This window comes from Urocitellus parryii, chromosome 4 (assembly GCF_045843805.1).
Source record: "Urocitellus parryii isolate mUroPar1 chromosome 4, mUroPar1.hap1, whole genome shotgun sequence".
In the NCBI taxonomy this organism is placed as follows: Eukaryota; Metazoa; Chordata; class Mammalia; order Rodentia; family Sciuridae; genus Urocitellus; species Urocitellus parryii.
In genome coordinates this window covers 53,742,301-53,768,256 of record NC_135534.1, presented here as the reverse complement: position 1 = coordinate 53,768,256, position 25,956 = coordinate 53,742,301, and the positions used below count along the sequence as shown (strand labels likewise).

The following is a 25,956-nucleotide window of genomic DNA, read 5'->3' as shown; positions in this document are numbered from 1 at the left end:
CCTTGAACTTGTGATAACTTAGGTTTAAAAAAAAAAACACAACCCCCCCCTCAAAATCTGGTGGGGCACAATGGCTAATCTCAGTAACTCTGGAGGCTGAGGCAGAAGGATTGCAAGTTTAAGGCTAGCCTCAGCAACTAAGTGAGGCCCTAAGCAATTTAGGAGACCCTGTCTTAAAATAAAAAATAAAAAGGGTGGGGATGTTGCTCAGTGGTAAAGCACCCCTGGGTTCAATCTTCAGTACAAAAAGAAAGAAGGGAAGGAAAGGGAGAAGGAGGAAGGAGAAAGGAAAAGAAAGAAAGGAGAGGAGAAAGACACAAGGAAGGGGAGAATGCTTTTCTAAGAATAGGTATAGATTTGTTTTCCTTTCACATGGTTCCTTGGGTTTTGTAACCAGTTGGAATAATAGTATATATAAATATCTGTGGAACAGAAGAAAAAAGAGTGAAGTCATTACTGTCATGGAAATGGCAATAGTCATGTGCATGCATCAACTACTGACTTTCAGAAGACTTACAGATTACTTCTTTGTAGGGGAAAATTTTTTGCTCTCTTTCTTTCTCTTACTTCATGTGAAGTGGAAAATGTTGGAAGAATAGAGATCGGTAATCTCCCTAGTTGACAAGTATAGCAGTAATGACTTAAAATTGCTGTTTACTTGCTAGTGGTTTGCAAAATAAAGAAGTAAGGAGGTTGCTTTTGTTTAACTTCTTAAATGATTAACTTCAACCCAGATAATGTGCCATTACATTGTCTTTACACAATGATGTCATTGTTTATTGATAACCTGTAATGAGTCACTTGTGTTAAAGGCTAAATTAGTAGATAGAGTTTGCAAAGTTTAGTAGTTTTGTGGTTTATGTTTATGAAGATTCTTTTATTACTTTTATGGTTCATTTTGTTTTGTGCTTTTTAGTTATACATGTATTTTGACATACAGACATGGAATATAACTTCCCATTCTTGTGGTTGTACCTGATGTGGAGTTACACTGGTCGTGTATTCATATATATATGTGTGCACACACACACACACACACATACACACATATGTATATATTTTATTGTAGATGGACACAATGCCTTATTTTATTTATTTATTTTTATGTGGTACTGAGGATTGAACCAGTGCCTCACATGTGCTAGGCAAGTGCTCTACCACTGAGTTACAACCCCAGCCCCTGGTCATGTATTCATATATGAACATAGTTATATCCAATTCATTCTACTGTCTTTCTTATTCTCACCCTGCCCCCACCCCCAACTTGTATGGCTTCTTAAGTGACTCCAAGAACTTAGTGCATCCTTTTTGTATTGAAGGATTTTTTTCTAGTCTTTCTATAGAGTTTCTCCCTTCCCTTTCCCAACACATATGCACAATATCACATAATTATTTCAACTAAGATTTAAAAAGTGTGGGGCTGGGGTTGTGGCTCAGCGGTAGAGCGCTCGTCTCACATGCGAGGGACCCTGGGTTCGATCCTCAGCACCACGTAAAAAATAAATGAGTGAAATTAAGGTATCGTGTCCAACTATGAAATAAATATTAAAAAAAAAGAGTTAAAAAGTGGTCCCCCAAAATTAAAACACTTAAACTTGATGGGAAAGGTTTGATGTGGTCTGATATGATTTGGTTTAGCTTTCAAAATGTAGAAGTGAGGGAAGTAGAAGGAGGTACTAGAAGCTTTTTTCATGATTTAGAATATACTATATATAAATTTTATATAATATTCTCTTTAATATTAAAATATTCTCAGTTTTCTAAACAGATTGATTAATTGGTCATAGAGGTTATTCTTTTTTTTTTTAAACAGGTCAAGGTGAAGATGTTCTTAAGGGGTCCCAGATCACATATGTTACAGGTGTAGAAGGAGATGATGTTGTATCCACACAAGTAGCCACAGTAACCCAGTCTGGGTTGAGTCAACAAGTTACACTCATATCCCAGGATGGGACCCAGCATGTAAGTGTCTATCAAAAGTTAGTCAAGTTAAATCATATTTCTCTTCAACCGTTTTTGAAAAGACAGTCCAGGTCCTCATTGAAGAGTTTCCTTGGAATATTCCTTGGAATATCAAGGAATAAAGGTTGGATTTCAGCCTGTAGGCAGGCAGTAACATATCTCCTAAAAGTTCTCCATAGGCTACTGAAAGAGATTACATGAAGTGAGTTTAGTAGGGAGAGAATGTTTACGTCCCTGTAAAATTCATATGGTGTGTTACTGGTGTCACTCAAAGGTGAGGGGTAATGAAGGTCAGAACCACAGGGAAACTGAGGGCTTGAAAAGTATCCATGTGAAACACAGATCTGAGAAGGGATAGATTTGGTGGCTAATTAGGTCCAAGAGATGAGGTTTGAGAAAACAGCAGAGCCTTGGCTGAGGTGATCAGGATATGTTGGACTCAATAAAAGATCCTGGGAAATAAGTGACAGGCAAACCTATGAAATTTCCAAACTGTGGCACTCTTCCTTTCCAGGAATCATGGAAGTTTACTCAACTAACTCCACAGAGTTAATAAAGCAAATATCTTGATTTCCTCCAGAAAATGCACAGTTTAATGGCTGTTCTCTAAAAGCTAAACTTGTCGTTGTTTTCTAGATTCTGCTAGCTTAAAATAATTTAACTTTGATGTTATTTTTGAGTTCTAACTAAGGTTTTCTTAGTACCTTTAAAATCAGGAATGTTGGGGTATAATGTGCTTTTTTATCTGTCTCTTCCAAGGATGAATCTCTCCTTACTCATCTCTCTTGGACTTTTACCTTCCATAATTAATCTGCCTTTTTAACAAATTGATAACTATTAACATGCCTATATTAGGTGGCAGAACCCATTCAGGATCAAATAATACAAAGCATTCATACTATCACATGCTTGCACCCCCAGCCCCCACTTTGACATTGTGAATTCTGCACAGTACTCTGCCCACTGACTGGCATGCAAGAAAGATTAAACATATTTACTTAACCTAATTTTAATTCATTAGCTCTAAAACTTTGTCTTGAATCAGATCATCACATTATTTGCAGTTTTTTTTTTTTTAAAGAGAGAGAGAGAGAGAATTTTAATATATATTTTTTAGTTTTCGGCAGACACAACATCTTTGTATGTGGTGCTGAGGATCGAACCCGGGCCGCATGCATGCCAGGCGAGCATGCTACCGCTTGAGCCACATCCTAACTTTCAGATCATCACAAACAGAGGACCTCTGGAAGTCATTTAATCTACCCTTCCTTCCTATGTAGGAGAAATCCCTTCTATAGCAACTTTGAAATATCCTTTACTGAGCTAATACATAGTGATTGATTAACTTCTCTGTTAAGAGGCAGCCAGGGGAACTCTACTATTTATAGGGAACCCACCTCTGTATTGTTAATTCATGGTTCTTTTTTAACCATACGGAATAAATCTAATCCCTCTTCTTATACTCCAAAACAACTGTCTTCCCCATCCTAATGAGTGTTATATTTCTTCTAGATTCAACCTTCCCTTTTCCTTCAGTAATTAGATTTCCATTCCATTCCTTCAACAGATATTTATTGACCATCTATCCCATGCCAGACATTTTGGTACTCAATACTGGGTGTACAGGAAAGGGAATATCACAGTCTAGGAGAAAGCCATTTCTAAAATGAACAGTTTCTCATAATGAGGGATATATAATTGATGGGCATATAAAGTGGTGTGGAAGCCTGAAGTAGAAAGTAATGAATCTTGGAGATTCTTATAGATTTGGTCATTCAGTTGGTTCCTGAAGAATTTTCATGAGCTTGCCATGCTAAGAATGAAGGGAAGGGAAAAGCCATGAATGTGACTTTGTCTAGGACTGGGAATCAGTTGTGGCTGGAGAGTCAGATGCAAATTAGGAAGTAGTAGTTGGTAAAGGCTAGATCATGAAAGGTTAAGGATGCCACAGAGGAAGTCTGAACAGTGAAGGATAAGAAGTAACTGAGAATTTTAACAAGTAGAATAATAAGACTTGATTTGCTTTGTTTTAGAAAGGTGTTAAGGTGGAGGATGGTTAGGGAACAGTTATGCTGGACACTTGGAAAGGAATTGGATTACTACAGAAATTCAGAAGAGAGAAAAATAAGGGTCTCAGCTAGCAACAGGGATGGAGAGAAGAGGAAGAGATCATTTAAGAAATACTGCTGGAGCTGGGGATATAGCTCAGTTGGTTGAGTGCTTGTCTTGCATGTACAAGGCCCTAGGTTCAATCCCCAGTACCACAAAAAAAAAAAAAAAAGAAAAAAAGACAGATTGCCGGGCACAGTAGTGCATGCCTGTAATCCCAGTGACTCAGGAAGCTAAAACAGGAGGATTGCAAGTTTGAGACCAGCCCCAACAACTTATCGAGGCCCTAGCAACTTAGTGAGACCCTGTCTCAAAATAAAAAATAAAATGGGCTGGGGATGCAACTCGGTGGTAAAGTGCCTCTGTGCCTCTAGTGCCAAAAAAAAAAAAAAAAAAAAGGAAGAAGAAGACTGATTCGTCTGATTACTAGAATAATTTATTCAATTGTGAAAGGTTTTTTTGCTCCCACAGAGTAAACCTATATAAAGGTCAGGCCCTATAACTAAGATCGCCAAATATAACATGAAGCATTGATTTGTAAAAGGCACTGTATTACAGGTCAACATATCTCAAGCTGACATGCAGGCCATTGGCAACACCATCACAATGGTAACGCAGGATGGCACACCCATCACAGTCCCTGCTCATGACGCAGTCATCTCTTCAGCAGGAACACACTCTGTTGCTATGGTCACCGCCGAGGGTACAGAAGGGCAGCAGGTAATTACCTTTGTCTGTTATATCAGTCAATACATATATCCATTTCAAAACTGTTGCACATACAAAAAAAAAATCTGTTACACAACTTTATATATATGACAATGGTTAGGCACAAAAACTTCAAATTGAATCCAGTTTTGGAATTTCTTAGCTAATTAACCCTCAGAGTCTGTTTTTTTGTTCATCTTTAATTAGGAGTGATAGTTCTATCTGCTCCATAAGATCAATATAAGGATTAAATGAGATAATGCATGTAAAGTACTCAGCCCAGCTGTATGTTCTGTACTGGTAGCTCTTATCACCATCATCATCATCATATACTCAAGAAATTAATTCATTTGCAAAATTTACTTATTTTTACTTTATTAAATTTTCTAGGTGTTAATATACTCACATAATTAAAAAAAAAATAGGGACAGGGTAGAGCCAGTAGTAGAGCCCTTGCCTAGTATGCATGAGGCCCTGGGTTCCACCTCCAGTACTACACACACACACATACAAAAAAAAAAAAAAAAAAAGGACAAAAATATATATACAGGTGTACAGTGAAAAGTCTCCTCCCATCCCTGCCTCTTATCTACTCAGTTTTTGCCCCTACAGATAATTCACTTTTATTAACCTTTGATGTGTTCTTCCAGTAATTCTTTAAGCATATACAAATAAATAGTTGTCTTCCCTTCTTTCTTTCTTTTTTTTTTTTTAAGTTAAGATACTTTTCTGCATCTTGTTTTTTAAACTTTTAACACTAAGCTGGGCTGATAGTGCACACCAGCAACTCAAGAGACTGAGGCAGGAGGATTGCAAGTTCACGGCCAGCTTGGGAAATTCAGTGAGACCCTGTCTCAAAATTAAAAATAATTTGTCTCTAAATCAAGACTAGCAGTTTGTTGAAACTGTTCCGAGCAAGAGCCTAAACAAATGTCTTTCTGTTGTCTGTTGGCCATTTCAGAAATTTGGAAATGTAATGATCAGTTCATTAGAAAGAAAATCTGAGTCATTGGAAGTAGATGTGGGCTAAGACTTATTTGTGGTCTTAATACTGGGATTCCCAAATATCAATACAATATTTATCTCTATTTTCCTGATTTAATTGTTCATTAGAAGTATAATGCTCTTAAATCTATTAAAATAAATAAATAAATGCAAATAAAAAGGGTTGGGGCAGTAGCTTAGTGGTAGAGTGTAATCCCTAGTTCCACAAAAAAATAAATAAACTCACATTTTTCCTGTTTTTATTATAACTATTAACACATTTTAATTCTACAAATCAATGAGTTTCAGTGTGTCATTTCCATACATGCATATATCATGCTTTTATTGTATCTACCTTCCCTACTATTCTCATCTTCTCTCTCCCTCTTCCCCCTTCTCTTCCTTAATAATCCCTCTTCTATTTACAGATTATTTATTTTTTCTTTTTAGTCTTCACATATGAGAGAAGACATGTAACAATACTTGTCCTTTTCTGTCTTGCTTATTTCACTTAACATGATGGTCTCCATTTCTATCCATTTTGCTACAGATGACAGGATTTCATTCTTTTCTATGAGACTTTATTTTAAATACCCCATTGTGTATATATACATATTATTTTATCCATTCATCTATTGATTGGCACATAGGTTGATTCCATGTCTTGGCTATAATAAATGGATATGCAGGGATCTCTCTCTCTTTTTTTTTTAAGACTTTTTAAAGATGTTGATGGGCCTTTATTTTTTTAGAGAGAAAATTTTTTTAAAGAGAGAATTTTTTTTTTTTTTTAAAGAGAGAGGTGAGAGAGAGAGGGAGGGAGGGAGGGGGGGATTTTTTTAATATTTATTTTTTAGTTCTCGGCGGACACAACATCTTTGTTGGTATGTGGTGCTGAGGATCGAACCCGGGCCGCACGCATGCCAGGCGAGCTCGCTACTGCTTGAGCCACATCCCCAGCCCCAAGAGAGAATGTTTTTGTAATGTTTATTTTTCAGTTTTTGGTGGACACAACATCTTTATTTTTTATTTTATGTGGTGCTGAGGATCAAACCCAGTACCCGCGCATGCCAGGTGAGCACATTACCACTTGAGCCACATCCCCAGCCCAAGAGAGAGAATTTTTTAATATTTATTTTTTAGTTTTTGGTGGACACAATATCTTTATTTATTTATTTTTTTTAATGTGGTGCTGAGGATCAAACCCAGCACCCCGCACATGCCAGGCAAGCGCACTACCGCTGGAGCCACATCTCCAGCCCCAATAAATATTCATTTATTTATATGTAGTTCTGAGACTCGAACCCAGTGCCTCACACATGCTAGGCAAGTGCTCTACCACTGAGCCACAATCCCAGTCCCGCAGGGGGATCTCTTTTGTATGCTGACTTCATTTCCTTCAGGTATATCCCCAAGAGTGGTATAGCTGAATAGTTTTCTGAGGAACTTCCATAGTGTTTTCAATAGCGGCTGTACTAATTTACATTCCCACCAACAGAAACATATAAAGGTTCCTTTTTCTTCACATCCTCACCAGCATTAGTTTGTTTTGTTTTGTTTTGTTTGTGGGTACTGGGGATTGAACCCAGGGAGCTCTACCATTGAGTCATATCCTCAGCCCTTTTTATTTTTTATTTTCAGATAGGGTCTTGCTCAGTTTCCCATGCTAGCTTCAAACTCAGGATCCTCCTGCCTCAACCTCGAGTTGCTGGGATTACAGGCATGCATCATCATGCTGGCTTCGGCATACTTCCAGTTACATTTCTCTAATGGCTAAAGATATTGAGCATTTTTTCACATTTATTAGCCATTTGTGTATCTTCTTTTGAGAACTGTCTATTTGGGTCATTTGTCCATTTATTGATTGGATTATTCTTTCATTATTAAATTTTTGAGGGTTTTTTAATATATTCTGGATATTAATCCTCAATTACATGAATACTAGCAAAGATGTTCTCCTATTCTGTAGATTGTCTCTTTACTCTGTTGATTGTTTCCTCTCATTTGCTGAAGCTTTTTAACTCAATGTAATTTGGTTTGTCAATTATTGCTTTTATTTACTGTCTTATTCAGTACTTCCTATGCCAGTATCTTGAAATGTTTCCCATATGTTTTTTTTCCAATATCAGATTCAGGTGTTACATTAAGGCCTTTGATCCTTTCTCTTTTTCTTTCTTTTTTCCTTTTTTTTTTTTTAAATTTTAGAGACAGGGTCTTGCTGAGTAGCTGAGTTGCTTTGGGTCTCACTAAGTTGCTGAGGTCTGCTTTGAACTCCCCATTCTCCTGCCTCAGCCTCCGGAGCTGCTGGGATTATAGATGTGTGCCACCGTTATGTTCATTTTAGGGTGAGAGATAGAGATCTAGTTTCAGTCTTCTACATGTGGATTTCCAGAGTTTTCCCAGCACCATTTGTTGAAGAGGCTATCTTTTTTCTAACATGCTTTTGGTAATTTTTTTGAGAAGCAGATGGTTGTGGATGTGTGGGTTTATTTCTGGCTCCTTTTTTGTATTTTGGTTTACATGTCTGTTTTCTGTTTGTTTTGTTTTATAGTAGAGCTTGAACCCAGGGGTGCTTTACCACAAAACTACATCCCTGACATTTTTTATTTTTTATTTTGAAACAGGATCTTACTAAGTTGCTTAGGGCCTCAGCCTCCTGAGTCACTGGTATTATAGGTGTGTGTCACTGCACCTGGTGGTACATATCTGTTTTTATGCCAAGACCATGCTGTTTTGGTTATTGTGACGCCAAAGTATATTTTGAAATAAGATATTATGATACCTCCAGCATTATCTTGTTTTGTGCTCAGGATTTCTTTGGCTTTTCAGAGTTTGTTCTTCCTTATAATTTTAGGATTAATTTTTTTTTAATTTTCCTATGAAGAATGTAATTTTTTAAAAAAATATTTTTAGTTGTAGATGGATATACCTTTATTTTGTTTAGCATTTTGTTTTTTTAAATGTGATATGGGGATTGAACTCCAGTGCCTCATGCATCAAGCACTCTACCACTTAGCCATAACTCCAGCCCTGTCATTGATGTTTTGATGGGGATTGACTGAATCTGTAGTTACTTTTCAATAGTGTGACTTTTTTTAAACTTTTATTTGCATTTGTTTTATGCTGAATTTATTCCAGTGCCATGAGTTTTTGTTTCTTCGGGGATCTTTTTCTTTTGTGCAGCCTTTTCTGGCTTAGGAACAATTTATTCCTTTTCAGTAAAGATCATCTCGATGTGTCAGGGGAGCTCATGTATGAGTTAATCTGACCATGCACTTTGTAAGTGTAGCAGCCCATCTTGTTGCTTCATTCACCTGGATAAGTTCAATGAGTAGAGAATGTACATCTAGACCCTTAAGATATTTTAAGCATGTGCAGTAGAAACTCGGAACTCTTTTGGAGCCGCTACCCATGTATTCAACCTCATTGTTTGGCCTGGGCATACTTACCAACTCCACAGTTGGCCTTTTTTTTTTTTTTTTTTTAATATTTTTTAGTTGTAGTTGAACCCAATACCTTTATTTTATTTATTTATTTTTGCTGAGGATTGAATCCAGGGCCTCACACATGGTAGGCGAGTGCTCCTTTGCTAAGCCACAACCCCAGCCCAGTATGGCCATTTTAACAATATTAATTCTCCCAATCTATGATCGTGGGAAGTCTTTCCATCTTGTGGTGTCTTTCTTCAACTTCTTTTTCATTTTATAACTTCCATTGTAGAAGTTTTTCACTTCTTTGGTTAGGCTTATTCCTAGGTATTTTTATATTTTGGTGTGGGGGTGATATTGTGAATGGGATTGTTTACCTGATTTTTCCCCCCTCTGGTAATTCATTATTGGTGTATAGAAAAATTACTGATTTTTGTTTTTGGTACTGGGATTTAACTCAGGGAAACTTTATCACTAAGCCATGTCCCTGGCCCTTTTTAAATTTGAGACAGGGTCTCACTATATTACTGAGAGCCTCATTAAGTTGTTGAGGCCAGCCTCAAACTTGTGATCCTCCTGTCTTGGTCTCCTGGGTTGCTGAGATAACAGGGATGTGCCACTGTATCTGGCCTGAGTTTTGTATATTGGTTTTGTATATTGATTCTTTGCTGAATTTTTGTATCAGTTCTAAGAGTCATTGGTGGAATCCTTAGGATTTTCTAAGTATAGAATTCAATCATCTGCAAACAGGGATGATTTGACTTCCTCCTTGTCTGTTTGTATCCGCTTTTTTTCTTTCTTCCTTTCTGGTCTGATTGCTCTGGCTGAAATATCAAGTACTATATATATTGAATAAGAGTGGTGAAAGTGGACACACTTACTCTTTTTTTTTGGTGCTAAAAGTTGAAAGCCCAGGGTTCTTTACCACTGAGCTACAGCCTCATCCCTTTTTTATTTATATTATTCATTTTGAGACAGGGTCTCAAAAAGTTGCTTAGGACCTAAATTGCTGAGACTGGCCTGGAACTTGGAATTCTCCTGCCTTAGCTTCCTGGGTTGCTGAAATTACAAGCTTGTGCCCTTGTGCTATTTTTGATTATAAAGGAAATGCTTCAGTTTTTCCCCATTCTAGTATGGTGTTGGCTGGGGGATTGTCACACACAGCCTTTATTATGTTGAAGTATGATCCTTTATTTGATTTACTCAGGGCTAACATAAAGGGATGTTGGATTTCATCAAAGATTTTTTCTGCATCTGTTAAGATGATCGTGTATTTTGTTTTGTTGTCACTACTAGGGACTGAATACAGAGGTCCTCTACCACTGAGCTATATCACCTGCCCTTTTTATGTTTTATTTTGAGAGAGCCTCCGTAAGATTCCTGGGTTGGAATTGAGATCTAGTGATCACTCTGCCTTAACTTCCCAAGTAGCTGGGATTACAGAGAGGCATTACAGCATACAGTGGGCCTTTTTATTTTTATTTTTTTTTAAATAATTTGATCAGCTAGTCTGCATCTTTTAATTGGAGAAATAAGACCATTTATATTAAGGGTTATTATTAAAGAGTGTGTATAATTCCTGTTGTTTTGTTATTCTAATGTTTGATTCTTTGCTAATTCTCATTTACTGCTGTACTCTTCTAATGACATTTATCCTTTCCCATTAGTTTGTTTTTTCTTTTTTTTTTATATTATTTACACTTTAGTTTTTGGCAGACACAACATCTTTGTATGTGGTGCTGAGGATCAAACCTGGGCCACACCCATGCCAGGAGATCGAGCTACCACATGAGCCACATCTCCAGCCCCATCCCATTAGTTTGTGATTGTTTATCTTTCTTCCTCTTAAGTATCTTTTGTAATGCTGGTTCAGTAGTCATGAATTCCTGTAGTGAAAAGTCTTTATTTCTTCTTTAATTCTGAAGGAAACTTTGCTGGATGTAGTAATCTACATTCACATTTATTTACTATCAGGGATTAAAATACATGATTCTGTGCCCTATTACCCGTTACAGTTCTGATGAGAAATCTGCTGTTATTCTGATAAGTCTGCCTTTATATATGACTTGGTGCTTCTCTCACAGCTTTTATTATTATTTCTTTGTTCTATGCTTTTGGCACTTCAACTACAATATATCATAAAGCAGTTCTTTTCTGGTCATGTCTGTTTGGGGTTCTAAATGCCTTCTATCCCTCCATGTCTATATCTTTCAAAAGATTTAGGAATTTTTTTTGAGGCCTTTAAACTATACTTCTACCTCGACTATTCTATTTATATTTGTGCTTGATTTTTAATGATGTCCATTAGGGCTGGGGATGTGGCTCAAGCGGTAGCGCGCTCGCCTGGCATGCGTGCGGCCCGGGTTCGATCCTCAGCACCACATATCAACAAAGATGTTGTGTGTCCGCCGAGAACTAAAAAAATAAATATTAAAAATTCTCTCTCTCTCTCTCTCTCTCTCTCTCTCTCTCTCACACTCTCTCTTTATGCATGTTCTGTTCATTCTTACTTTGTTCATTACTGTCTAAATATGCTTATTTTCTTTAAGTTCTGATATTCTTTCTTCTACTTGATCTAGTTTATTCATGAGATTTTCAACTAAGCTTTTTATTTGACTTATTGAGATCTGTTTCCAAGATTTCTCTTTGGTTCTTTTTCAGAAATTCTTTTTATTTATTGAATTGTTCTTTTGTACCCTACACCGTTTTCCTTAATTCATTTGTTCAGCTGTTTATTTGTATCATCTTTTTTCTTTTTTAAAAAAAGATATATATATTTTTAAATTTTAGGTGGACACAATATATTTTACGTTTTTTTAATGTGGTGCTGAGGATCGAACCCAGTGCCTCATGCATGCTAGGTGAGCACTCTACCACTGAACTACAACCCCAGCCCCCAGCCCCTATTTGTATCATCTTTCAATTCATTAATCATTGTTTTTTTGTTTGTTTTTTTTTAGCTGAGGGGATACAGGGGGTACGGGGCATTGAACTCAGGGGCACTCAACCACTGAGACACATCCCCAACCCTATTTTATATTTTATTTAGAGACAGTCTCACTGAGTTTCTTAGTGCCTCGCTGTTGTTGCTGAGGCTGGCTTTGAACTTGTGATTCTCCTGCCTCAGCCTCCCAAGCTGCTGGGATTAGAGGTGTGCGCCAATGCACCCAGCTCATTAATCATTTTAAAATCATTCTTTTGAATTCTTTGTCCAGCATCTCACCCCTTCATTACCTTTGGACAGTTATTAAAGAGTTATGAATTTTTGGAGTTGTTGAGTTGTCCTGTTTTTTTTCACATTGTATGTTTTTGTGTAGAGATTTAAGCATCTGTTGGGATAGATATCTATTCTAATTTTATGTGAGCCTCCTCTTAGTGAGCAGCCTTCTCTTGACAGTGAGTCCTGGCATTTCAGTTTGTTGAGTAGTGTTGAGTTTGATTGCAAATGGACTTTATAATTTCCTTATGGCTTCTTTGGCTGTTATTAGTGGGTTTTGACACAGTGTGTACTATATCGGAGCGTGAGGGATTCATTTTCTTTGTAGGCTCCCAAGAGTAGGGTCCTTCTAGTAGTTCAGGCAGGTGTGTTGTAGAAAGATGAGTATATGGGGTGTACCCTCCATGGTTATTCTTACAGTCTTGTCAACAGGGTATGGGAACAACCTAAGTTGAGGTCCCTCTTGGATGTGATATCCACAACAGTTGTTTTACTTCTCTTTGCTGAAGGTGAATGAGCTTATGGACCTACTTAGCCATTCCTACTTGGTACCAGGTCTTCTTTAAGTTGAAGTATTTGCCAAGGTTTGATTGGGACATGGTCACGGCTTGAGTAAGGTACAGTTTCTCCCAGTTGGGCTAGGATGTGGCCCAGTGACAAAGTACCTATCAAGTGTGTTCAAGGTTCCAGACTCAATACCTAGGACCATTCAGAAAGAAGAGAACAAAAACAGTAACAACAACATAAAAATAATCTAAATATAGAAATACAGTAAAAAACAAGTCAAGATAACAATAAAAAAGGCCAGGCATGGTGATACACACCTGTATTCCCAGCTACTTAATAGGCTGAGGCAGGAGACTCACAAGTTTGAGGCCAGCCTGAGTAACTTACCAAAAACCAATATCAACACAAAATAAAGCTGGGTGCACTGGCACATGCGTATAATCCCAGTGGCTTGGGAGGCTGAGGAAGGATTGCATGTTCAAAGCTAGCCTCAGCAACTTCACAAGCCCCTAAGCAACTCAGTGAGACCCTGTCTCTAAATAAAATAAAAAGAGCTGGGGATGTGGCTAGTGGTTAAGCATCCCTGGGTTCAACCCTTAGTACCAAAAATAATTTAATTAATTAATTAAAATGGAATGACTTAAGGATTGAGGACGTAGCTCAGTAGTACAGCACTTGCCTAGCATGTGTGAGGTCCTGGATTTGATCTCCACTACACCCTCCCCCCCACCAAAAAAAAAAAAAAAGAAGTAGAAGAAGAAAAAGAGAATAATAAAGAGGAGGAAACAGAAGAAGAGAAGAAAGAAGAAGGTTTTGAGGGAAAAAGTGAGAAAAAAACTCAAAGCATTAAAATAAGAAAAAATAGAAAAATTTAAACAATAATATAAAAGGATAGATGGGGACAGAGGAAAAGAGTCAAAAATTCCTCCCAGCTGAGGTGGTTGGATTGTTGATACTTCTTTCCAGGTCTTCTGATGTTTCCAGGTCTTCTGCTAGGTATGAGGGCCAGGGTGCCGCAGCTCAAGCCTGTCGTGTTCCTCTCAGCTCATATGAAAACAAGATCGGGCAGTATGCAGGCTGTGACCTAAGTTTCTCACTGGGCAGGTTGAGGAAATATTGACTGCACAGTGCTATATTCTCTCTGGAAACTTTTATGTTTTACCCATGGGTATGGTGAACATTGGGGTTACCATGAGCCCTTCTTGCTGACTAAGATTCAGTGGTATGTGGACCATGTCAGTCCAGAGGTTTCTAGTCTGTGCATCTGGGGAGATGGTTAATAATCAAACCATGGCACATCCCTGGAAATGCCTCCAGGAGTTGGGGGAGCAATCAGACTCCCAAGTTTTATACTCAATAGAGGCACAGGAATCGAACAATTTGCTAGCTTTCGTCTTATAGTTCTCTGTAGCATTGGTCTCTGAGTTCTTGGACCTGGCCCCCTTGTGAAACCACATGAAACTGGTCTTGCTCCTTATCACAGAGGGTAGAATTACAAACTACTGTGCCCTCTATTCCCTTCCCCATCATAGGCTGTGTTTCCAGCTGTTTAAACCTCTCAGGTTTGTGTTATTCTCCCAAACCATGACTGTCTTGCATGACTGCCTCCCACCTAGTCAAAGCATAGGGTATCCCAAGGAACTCAGAATTGTTCCAAGTTTGCTGATCCCTAGAGCAGTTTAGTCCCTACAGGACCCTTCTCCAGATGGCTCCTGGTTATAGCACTCAGAGTTTGCTGACTGATGTGATAATGTAATGTAAGCTAGCTTGTTGTGCTGGAGGAATCACTTTCAGACCAAATATCCAAAACGGGTTTAAAGTTTGTAAGAATCATGGATCTCTCCTACAGTTAGGACTGCTGGTCTGCTGTTATTATCCAGGTTGTTTGCAGTGTTGGGCTCCCTATCCCTAGCCAGGGAACCAGGGTTGAAATCTTTCCAGTTCTCCTAAACCTTGTTGTTTAGGTTTCCTATCACTGTGTATTGGTTCTCAATGTTCTTCTTTTCTTACTCTCCTCAGTATATGGTTTCTCCTTTGTTATCTTGACTCCTCTCACTCGAAGAGTCACATGGAGGGTACTTGTATTTCACCATCTTGTTTATCTATTTCTTACTATTAAGATTGAAATGGAAGGTTGGGGATATAGCTCAGTTGGTAGAGTGCTTGTCTTGCATACACAAGGCCCTGGGTTCAATCTCTAGCACCACCAAAACAAAATTTTAAAAAAGATTGAAATGAATGCCAGGCACAGTGGCACATACTGTAATCCCAGAGACTTGGGAGGCTAAGGCAGGAGGATTGTGAGTTAAAGCCAGCCTCAGCAATTTAGCAAGGCCCCAAGCAATTCACAGAGACCCTGTCTCAGGATAAAATATAAAAAGGTCTGGGGATGTGGCTCAGTGGTTAAGTACCTCTGGGTTCAATCCCTAGTTAAAAAAAAAAAGAAAAAAAAAAGATTGAAGTGGACTCATCCAGAGAGAGCTTTTAGGGAGCCTAGAGAGAATCCTTGGACATAGTCTTTCAATGAGTGTTTATTGAGCATCAGCTGCATGCGACATACAAGGAGCAAAATGGTGAAAAGGACAGTCTGTGCCCACAGAATTTTCATTCAGTGAGACAAGATGTATGCCCAAACCCAAAAGAGAAACACAGACAAAGCCATACACACCCAGCTAGTCCACACTCTAGTCCTCTGTGGAAGAAATGTCTCTGAGTCAGCTCGGACCTACTGACCTCCAAGATTCATATTCAAAAGCTGGGTCATGGTTCCCAGAACTGCCTGAACAGTATATCCCTTGCAGTCTGGGGATTGAACCAGGGCCTCCTGCATGCTTGATTAGAACTCTACCACTGAGCTATACCCTCAGCCCTTTTTATTTTCTTTGAGACAGAATCTCACTAAATTGGCCAGGTTGGCCTCAAACTTGCAATCTTCCTGCTTTAGCCCCGAGTCACTGGGATTACAGGTATGGGATACCACACCTGGCTTAGATGAGTTGAGCTGATTTTAAAAATTCACATGAAAATGCAAAAGAACCTATAAAGCCAAAACAATCTTTTTTTCTTTTTCTTCTTCTTCTTTTTTTTTTTTTTTTTTTTGAGACAGGGACACAGAATCTTGCTGTTGCCCAGGCAATTCTCTTAACTCCTGGGCTCAAGAAATTCTCTCACTTTAGCCTCCCAAATAGAACAAAGTTGGAGGTCTTATATACCTTGAAATGCAAAACTCAGAATCATAAAACTTCTAGAAGAGAGGCAAATATTTTTGAACCTCAGGGTAAAGATTTCTTGAACAGAATATAAGAGGCACTAACAAAAGGAAAGAAAAAAAAAAAACAGATACATTGGACTTAGAGTTAATTCTGCTCACTAAGGCAATGTAAGGTAAGGATTAGATATCCCTCAGACAGGGAAAAGATTATTTTTTTATATGTGTGTGTGTGTGTGTGTATAATAAATAACAGACAGCTACAAATCAACAATAAAAAGATGAACAGCCCCTTAAAAATGAACAAAACTGAAAACTTTTTAAACTTTTTTTTTTTTTTTTTTTTTTTGTACCAGGGACTCTTAACCGCTAAGCCACATCCTCAGGCCTTTTTTATTTTTTATGAGACAGGGTCTTGCTGAGTTGCTTAGGCCTTGCTGAGTTTGGAACTTGTGATCCTCCTGCCTTAGCTTCCCAAGTCACTGACATTATGGCACCTGCAGGCACACCTGCTAAATTTTTAAATGTACAGATCATTCTATTTATATTCTTTATTTGAACAGACTTATCCCCAAAGAAGATATGGTCTATGTATGACCTATAATGCAAAAAAAAAAAAAATGCTCCACATTTTTGTTCATCAAAGAAATACAAAATAAGGGGGTAAGGGTAGAGCACTTATCTAGCAGAAACCTTGGGTTTGATCGCCAGCACAGAAGGAAAGGAAGGGATGGAGGGAAGAAACAGCAAATTAAAAATCACTATGAGATACCATCTTAGACCCAAGACAGTGGCTAAAATCTAAAACCAAATGTTGACAAGGATGTGAAGCAGCTAGTGGGAGGATAAAATAAAACATCCATCTGAGTCATTTGGTAGTTTCTTATAAAATCAAAGAACTCTGTACTTTTTGATTCAGCAACTCCAATTAGAACACATATCGTATGATTCTATTGGCAGGAGCCATTGCACACATGTGTAATTTGGGAGGCTGAGGCAGGAGAATTGCAAGTTAGAGGCCAGCCTCAGCAATTTAGTGAGACCCTGTCTCAAAATAAAAGACCAAAGGGGCTGGGGATGAAACTCGGTGGATAAGTTCTCCTGGGTTGAATCCCTAGTACTAAAGAATCAATAAAGTCAAACATCTCTATTCTATAACACAGCAATTCCACTAGGATACATATTGTATGATTATATGAACTATGGACAGACAGAATTAATCCATTTTGGAGGGAAATTGATTAAATAGAATATGAAAAAATTACTCCAGATTTTGTTTTAGGTAGTGGTTTTAGAGATGTATCTAAGTGTCAGAATTCAACAGACTACCTAACATCTGTCCACTTTTTTCATTCCTTTTTTACTATATGCTAATTATACCTTTATTTTTAAAAAGAGACCAAAACAAAGCACAGGTACTTGCCTTCAGGCTATCTTGTGAACAGGAGGTCCCACCTAATAATCAGTTTGCAGTCATTTCCTTGGTTCAAAGATTCCAGGATGGGTTTATAACCCAGCTTGGGTAAATATACCTTGTACCAACTGCAAGTCCAGACCCTAAGGCAAGCATTCTTATGTAGATTGTCTATAGACTTGTGAGTATGGAAACTAATCAGGAGATGAGGTTTTGAAAGCTGGAATGAAACCAGGCAGTTTCCAGCAAAAGAAAATAACACAAGGGGTGGGGGTTTCACCTAAGGACTACTCCTTTGGCTGCTGCAGCGGCTGCAGCGGTAGGTCTTTGGGCAAATGTTGGCTTCTGGGATGTTTGGACATAACCTGTGAATTATTTTAATCCTTAAATTGGCTAAAGCTGTTTCTATATATATTGGGAAGTCCTTCCTGACTCAGTCCCCTCCTTTTCCTCTCCCCCTTCCCCTCCCACTATTGAATTTCTCATTCTTAATTTTTTTGGGTTAGTGCATAGGAGCAAACCCATTTCTTTATGCTAAGCACACTCTATCACTGAGTTATACCCCCTGTCTCTGCTTAAAAATTGACCATTCAGGGCTGGGGTTGTGGCTCAAATGTAGAGCACTCTCCTGGCACCTGAGGCACTGGGTTCAATCCTCAGCACCACATAAAAATAAAATAAAGGTATTGTGTCCACCTACAACTAAAAAAGAAAATAAATATTTTTTTTAAAAATTGAGGGCTGGGGTTGTGGCTCAGTAATAGAGCACTTGCCTAGCAAGTGTTAAGGCTCTGGGTTTGATCCTCAGCACCACATAAAAATAAATACAATAAAGGTATTATGTCCATCCACAGTTTATATATATATATATATATATTTTTTTTTTTTTTAACTGACCATTCAATGGAGTAAGGATAGTCTTTTCAACAAATGGTACTGGGAAGATTGGATATCCACATGCAAAAGAATGAAATTGTGCCCTTATGCCATGTGCAAAAAATAATTCAAAGTGGATCAAAGATCTGAATTTAAGAGCAAAAACTGTAAAACTCTAAGAGGAAAATAGATGAAAATCTTCATGACCTTGGACTAGGCAGTGATTTCTTATATGACATTAAAAGCATAGATAATGAAAGGGGAAAAAATAGATAAATTGTGTTTCATCAAAGTGTAGCTCAGCAGTAGAGCACTTGCCTAACATGGCTCAATCTCTAGCACTGGAAAGAAAAAAGTTTTTGTGCATCAAAAGGATATTACCAAGGGCTGGGGTTGTGGCTCAGTGGTAGAGCATACGCTTTGAACATGTGAGGCACTGGGTTCGATCCTAAGCACCAGATAAAAATAAGTAAAGGTATTGTGTCCATGTACAACTAAAAAAATATTTTTTTTAAAAAAAGGATATTACCAAGAGAGTGAAAAGATAGCCTACAAAATACTTGCAAATCATATCTCTGATTTGCACAACAACACTAAAAACCCCAACTTAAAAATGAGCAAAGAACTTAAGTAGACATAAAAAAAAAAGGCCAAGAAATTCATAAAAAGATGTTCAATATCAATCATTAGGGAACTACAAATCAAAATTAAAGTGAACTTTTATGTCACCCCATTAGGATGTCTATTATACAACCCCACCCCCTGCAAAAAAAAAAAATGTTAGCAAAGATATAAAGAAATTGGAACTCTTTAAGTATCACTAGTAAGAATGTAAAATGGCACAGCCATGCTGGATGTGGTGGTACATACCTGTAGTCTCGGTGATTTAGGAGGCTGAGGCAGGAGGATTGCAAGCTTGAGGCCAGCCTTAGCAACTTAGTAAGATCCTGTCTCAAAATAAAATAAAAAGGGCTGAGGATGTAGCATAGTGGTAAAGCAGTTGCTTAGCATGTACTAGGCCCTGGGTTCCAATTCCCAGCAGCATACATACACAAAAAGCACAATTCCCAGTACATAGAAAAGTCACAGCTACTATGGAAAACAATAACAATTTGCTTATGTCTATAACACTGTGCTAATATTTTGTTAAAATTTTTTGAAAATTTGTATGTTGATGTTCATGTTTACAATTTTTTTTCCCTGTGAGTTCATCTATTTCCAAATCAAAGCTGTGCCAGCTTTACAAAACAAGTTGAGAAGTGATTACTTCAGTACAATTTTCTGTTTGTGTAAGGTTAGCATTATTTTTTTCCTTAAAAGTTCAATAGAATTAGTGACATCATCTGAGCCCAGAGTTTTTCCTTTTGGAGGAATTTTATTATGATTTCAAGTTTTTTAAAAATAGATAATAGTGCTAGTCTTATTATTATTAATATTATTATTTTAGTTGTTGATGGACCTTTATTTATTTATATGCAGTGCTGAAAATCAAATCCAGTGCCTCATACAGGGAAGTGCTCTACCACGGAGCTACAGCCCCAGATTTTTATTTATTTATTTTTATTTTGGTGGGGGTATCGGGGATTGAACTCAGGGGCATGAAACCACTAAGCCACATCCCCAGCCCTATTTTGTATTTTATTTAGACACAGGGTCTGAGTTGCTCAGCACCTCGCTGTTGCTGAGGCTGGCTTTCAACCCGAGATCCTCCTGTCTCAGCCTCCCGAGCTGCTGGGATTATAGGTGTGTGCCACCACACCCAGCCCTATATGGTATTTTGGCATTAAGCAGTTAATCTTCTAAGTTATGTTACAGATAGGTAAGAACATAATACTTTGTATTTATTAACTAATTAATCATTTCCAGTGGCTTTCCTTCATGTCAATTTGAGTTTACAAACTCAGAATCATTTCCCTTAGGCCCAGAGTCAGCTACTGTTTATTGGGACTTTACTGCAAACTGCACATATTTGTGGTTTTATAGGTCTTAAGGATTTGAGGAAAGTAGATTTGAGGGTCCTCTCTCTAGTTAATCCCTTCTTACGTATCCCTCTCAACGTGCAGCTATTCTGGAAGCCTTGGATTCCATTATACCCTAAGTTACTCCATGTCAAAAAGATGGTTCGCATCTTCAGAGGAAAATCTATCTAAAGCATAGATGTAACCCAGGTGATTCTCTTCTTTTGAGGATCCTCTCTAGTTATTTTTCTTGTTTTTCATTGTTCTTCAGTACCTTCAAATTTGCTTTTTTATATTTTTGTCAAGAGTTCATAATTGTTATCTTCAGGAGGTTTAGTCTAGTTTAAACTACTCCAGGGGATGGCTTAGTGGTAGAGCACTTACCTAACATGTAGAAGGCCCTAGGTACACCTCACAAAACAAACAAACAGTATAGGCCTCTATGCTATTGGTGAACTGAAATCTAGTTTTTGTTTTTTGCTGTTTTTTGAACATTAGTGGAATTGATCAAAGCTAAATATCTATTTGCTTAAAAATGTACCATTTTTAGTAGATTAATTGCCAAGTAAAACAGCAATTTTACTTTTCAAAAATTTTATTTGTTCTTTTTTAGATATACATGCCTGTAGAGTATATTTTGACATATTTATACAAACATAGGGTATATTCTAACTAGGATCCCAGTCTTGTGGTTGAACAATTTAAATTTTTAATCTGTTTCTTTCTCTGAATTTGGCTGAAGAAATCTTATTTATTTATTTATTTATTTGTTTGTTTGTTTGTTTATTTATTTATTTATTTTTCAGTACTGGGGATTAATCCAGTACCTAGTACATGCTAATCAAATGTTCTACTGATATGAACTACACACTAGCCTAGAAATTTCAGAATATCATGTAACAAAAGTAGTTTTTATCATTTTCTATATCATATACATTTTTAAAAGCTACATTAACAAGACAGAGTGGTGCATAAGGATCTCAAGTTTGAGGCTAGCCTCAGCAACTTAGATCCTAAGCAACTTAGCAAGACCCTGTCTCAGAAATTAAAATAGGACTGGGGATGTAGCTCAGTGGTAAAGCACCCTTGGGTTCAATCTCCAGCACCAAATAAATAAAATTTAAAAAGAAGTTGTATTTATGCCAGGTTCTGTGAGCAAGTCTGTAATTCCAGCTATTCAGGAAGCTGAGGCAGGAGGATCATCACAAGTTCAAGGTCAGCCTCGGTCATTTACAGAAACCCTGTCTCAAAAAGAGAAAAGCTAATACATTTGTAGTGTAAGAGTTACACAAGCACTGTTAACATATTTGGCCAGAGGCTTCAGGAGGAATATCAAAAGGTTCTATGGAATCTAAAATGGGAAATTTAGATTGGAAATTTAAAATGGGTTCAGTGGCAGACACCCGAAATCCCAGTGACTCAGGAAGTTTAGGCAGCAGGATCACAATTCATAACCAGCCTCAGCAACTTTGTGATGCCCTAAACAACTTAAAGAGACCTTGTCTTAAAAAATAAAAAGAGCGGGGGATGTGGCTTAGTGGCAAAGTGTCCCCTGGTTCAATCCACACAACAGAAATTTGAGTATAAGAAGTGATGTTGTTCATCAGTAATACTATTGGTTCTTCCAGTTTTCCTAGTTAAATGGAAATTTAGGGGCTGGGGTTTGGCTCAGCACTAGAGCACTTGCCTCAAACGTGCCGAGACCCTGGGTTTGATCCTCAGCACCACATAAAAAATTTAAATAAGTGAAATAAAGGTATTGTGTCCAACTACAACTAAAAATAAATATTTTTAAAAATAGAAATTTAATTTTAAATGAAACAGGTGAACAGGAGAAAATAGTCTATTATCTACCACTGATCCACACTCAGAAATAAATAACGTTTGTAATGTAGTCTACCAATATAATTTTCCAAGCAGCTGTTTCCAGGTAATAGATCCTAAGTACAACCACATATCCCTGGCACAGCAGATCTACTTCTCCAGTGTCCTCTACTCTATTTTGCCAATGGTTCACTTCATAAATGTAAACAAATCCCTTCTCTCTGAGCCTTAACTTCCTCAAATACAAGACAGGAGTCCAAGCTAGGCCTGGCAGTGCACGCCAGTAATCCCAGCGGCTCAGGAGGCTGAGACAGGAGGATTGAGTTCAAAGCCAGACTCAGCAAAAGCAAGGTGCTAAGCAACTCAGTGAGATCCTGTTAAAATACAAAATGGGGCTGGGATGTTGTTCAGTGATTAAATCCTAAGTTCAATCCCTGGTACAAAAAAAAAAAAAAAAATCCAGAATGGATAGTATAAGGTCTCCTCCAGTGATAGCTTCATAATTCTATGATCAGAAAGGAGTATTTCCTTTTGAATTTAAAGACAATTCCTTGCATTAAATGGACTTCAGCCTATTTGAGTCATGGACTTAAGTCTTCATGTGTGCTTTGTTTTACTTAAGGTTGCAATTGTTGCTCAAGACCTGGCAGCATTCCATACAGCCTCATCAGAAATAGGGCACCAGCAGCATAGCCATCATTTAGTAACCACAGAAACCAGACCTCTGACCTTAGTGGCAACATCCAATGGCACCCAGATTGCAGTTCAGGTGAGTACAAGTACAGGCTATTTTCAGCTGACAGCAGTGCTCTCAACCCAGGACACTGGGCTTTATATGTGACCCACACAAAAGCAGGACACAGACTTATCTGTATACCTAGCTTACTTTAAGAAAATTTCTACATCTGAGGTGATCTCAAAGAGACTACCATTTTGTTCTTTACTACCTCTGCATATTCTTGAGAAATTTATAGCAAGAAAAATATCTCAGGCGTGTGTCCCTCCCTGTGTGTACCCAACCAGCCATCTTTACTATCAAAATAAAAGTCTAACTAGGCAGTATTTTGTAAAGTTCTTAAGAGCTACTCTTGGAGGTGAACCTAGTATAAACACAGATCCTAAATTAGTCTTCTGAGAATCCCTGTACTGCCCCCCTTTTAAAGTGGGTAATGTCAGAAGACCTGCAAGGAGCTACTCTATGGGAAAAGTCACTGGATTCAAGTAGAGAATCTAGAATCCTGGATGCTAGGTGCAAATATCCTTTCCTTGGGGACAATTTTCTTCCATGTGTTTACTTGATAAAGGGTTGGAACACACTCAAGAAAATGCCAGCCAACATGCCAGGTTAGTTTTCTTTAATTTATGGGTAGAGAAGCTAACAGTCTGAGAAGTTCTTCATCTCCAGACTGGCCAAGATGACTATCTTTTGTCCCTTGAAATGAATAAAGAGTTTATCAAAATCCCAAGTAAACAAACTGCATTATTCTCCCCCACAGAAATTTGGTTTTGTACTCTAAATGATTAGGTCAGAATAATATTTTTAACAAGCCCTAAAATTACAGAGAGACATTTCACTTCTGGCATATAACATTTCTTTCAGCATTATCTTGGCTGTGGCTTTTGGATTGTTAAGTGTTTGATGTGTATGTTCCTCTTTCAGCTTGGAGAACAGCCATCTCTGGAAGAAGCCATTAGAATAGCATCTAGGATCCAACAAGGGGAAACGCCAGGGTTGGATGACTAATCCTCAAAACAATGAAGCAATAAAGCAGAAGGAGCCTTTCATCTTGTGGCAGCAGAAATCCCATCTTCTGGCAGCAGAAATGCCTGAAGCCCGGGCACTGGAAAACCAGAAGTTTTCCATTCCTGATACACTGTACACATTTTTATGCAAGAGTGGAGAACATTTTATTCTTGACACTTTTGTGTATATAACCCTTGGAATAGATTCCCAAAGTGATTCATTGTGTACAAGGAAGTATGAAATTAGGGCAGTACAGTCAATTTTCATGTTACTCTTTTATCAGATCACAAACTCCTAGAACCCACTTGCAAGACCAGTGAAGTCTTTCGGAGTGTTATAATGGATTATTAACTTACTGTGAAAAAAATAAAAAATAAAGCCTGTATCTAAAATGTCAAGGTTCTACATGTCAAACAATCATAATTCCAAAAGCCATCATGGTCAATAAAGGATGTAAAGCCTTCAGATATTTCCCTGAGTTAGTAGAGTGTCTGCAGTTTTTGTTCTACTATATACTTGTTCATTTTTATTTGTATCTCATGGTTTGAAGACCATCCCTGTTACATACCAACCCTTGGAGCTTAAATGCTAATTTTATTAGCATTACATTGGATTATGTATAAAATTATAAAGTTTGGTTATTTAAAATTAAAACATTAAATCCAGCATTTGGGTTTTGTTAAAGATTTTACTTAGTGTTCAGTCTTTTGTTACTTTTTTTAAATGTGTTCTAATGAGTTATACATGACAGTAGAATGTATTTTGACACATTTATTACTGTTTTGGGCGGGTTATTTGTTTTTGTGGTGCTGGGAATTGAATCCAGGGCCTTGTATATGCAAGGCAAGCACTCTACCAAGTGTTTTTGTTTTTGTTTTTTAAATAATGAATTGTCAAAAGTTTCACCAGAAGCCAGATGCCATGGCACATGCCTGTAATCCCAACAGCTTAGGACACTGAGATAGGAGGATCAGAGTTCAAAGCCAGCCTCAACAATTTAGTGAGACCCTGTCTATAAATAAAATATAAAAAGGGCTGGGGGTACTGGGGTTGTAGCTTAGTGGTAGAGCGCTTGCCTAGCATGTGTGAGGCCCTGGGTTCGATCTTCAGCACCACATAAAGATAAAGAAAGAAAGAAAAAGGTATAAATCTACAACTACCAAAAAAAAATTTTTTAAAGGTGGGGGGCAGGCTGGGAATGTGGCTCAGTGGTTAAGTGCCCCTGGGTTCACTTCCTGGTACCAAAAAAAAAAAAAAAAAGTTGACAGAGGCTGGTGGCCAGTGCTTTAATTGGAAAAGGCTTTACTATGAAAATTAGGTTAGTGGGGTGGTGTAAATTATTTATTTTTGCTTATGCTTTTGTTTTAAAGCCTGTTTACCCTTAATTTTATTATTAATTTTAAATACAGCAATTTTTAAAATTTTACTTTTATATTTATTTTGTTAAATTGATGTGCGTAGGGAAGTATTTCAGAAAGTACCAGTAATATAACTGGGTTCAGTGTTGCATACTGTAATTCTAGCAATTTGGGAGACCGAAGCAGAAGGACTGCAATTTTTTTTTTTTTTAAGTTTTAGGTGGACACAATATCTTATGTTTATGTTTAAGAACTTGGTGTCTTGTGCATGCTAGGCAAGCACTCTGTCATTGAGCCACAATCCCAGCCCCTGATTGCAATTTTTTAAAAAAATATTTTTTTAGTTATACATGGACACAAGGCAAGCGCTCTGCCATTGAGCTACAACTCCAGCCCACAATTTTTTTTTTTTTGTAGTTTTAGATGGACAGAATGCTTTTATTTATTTATCTATTTATTTAGTTAGTTAGTTTATTTTTATGCGGTGTTGAGGATCAAACCCAGTGCCTCACACATGCAAGACAAGTGCTCTGCCACTGAGCTACAGTTTCAGGCTAAGGATTGTAATTTTGAAGTCAGCCTCAGCAATTTAGCAAGACCCTGTCTCAAATTTAATTAAAAATGTCTAGGGATGTAGCTCAATGATAAAGTGCCCCTAG

General features: G+C 37.6%; 1 protein-coding gene and 1 non-coding gene across 5 annotated transcripts in view; both read left to right on the top strand.

Moving 5' to 3' along the window:
• Positions 1 to 24,570, top strand: part of Znf143 (zinc finger protein 143) — a 63,290-nt gene extending 38,720 nt beyond the window's left edge. For 3 of the 4 annotated variants that reach the window (XM_026409573.2, XM_026409572.2, XM_026409571.2), the window contains exons 13-16: positions 1,814 to 1,962; positions 4,630 to 4,791; positions 22,818 to 22,964; positions 23,856 to 24,570. In XM_026409573.2, coding sequence (XP_026265358.1) covers positions 1,814 to 1,962; positions 4,630 to 4,791; positions 22,818 to 22,964; positions 23,856 to 23,939 — 542 coding nt within the window. In that variant the 3' untranslated portion in view covers positions 23,940 to 24,570. The remainder of the gene's footprint in view (positions 1 to 1,813; positions 1,963 to 4,629; positions 4,792 to 22,817; positions 22,965 to 23,855) is intronic. The other variant, XM_026409576.2, reaches the window with a different exon arrangement.
• Positions 5,651 to 5,783, top strand: LOC113197341 (small nucleolar RNA SNORA2/SNORA34 family). The gene has a single exon (XR_003302687.1). It is a non-coding gene; the product is annotated as a small nucleolar RNA SNORA2/SNORA34 family (small nucleolar RNA).
• Positions 24,571 to 25,956: the final 1,386 nt, after the last annotated feature.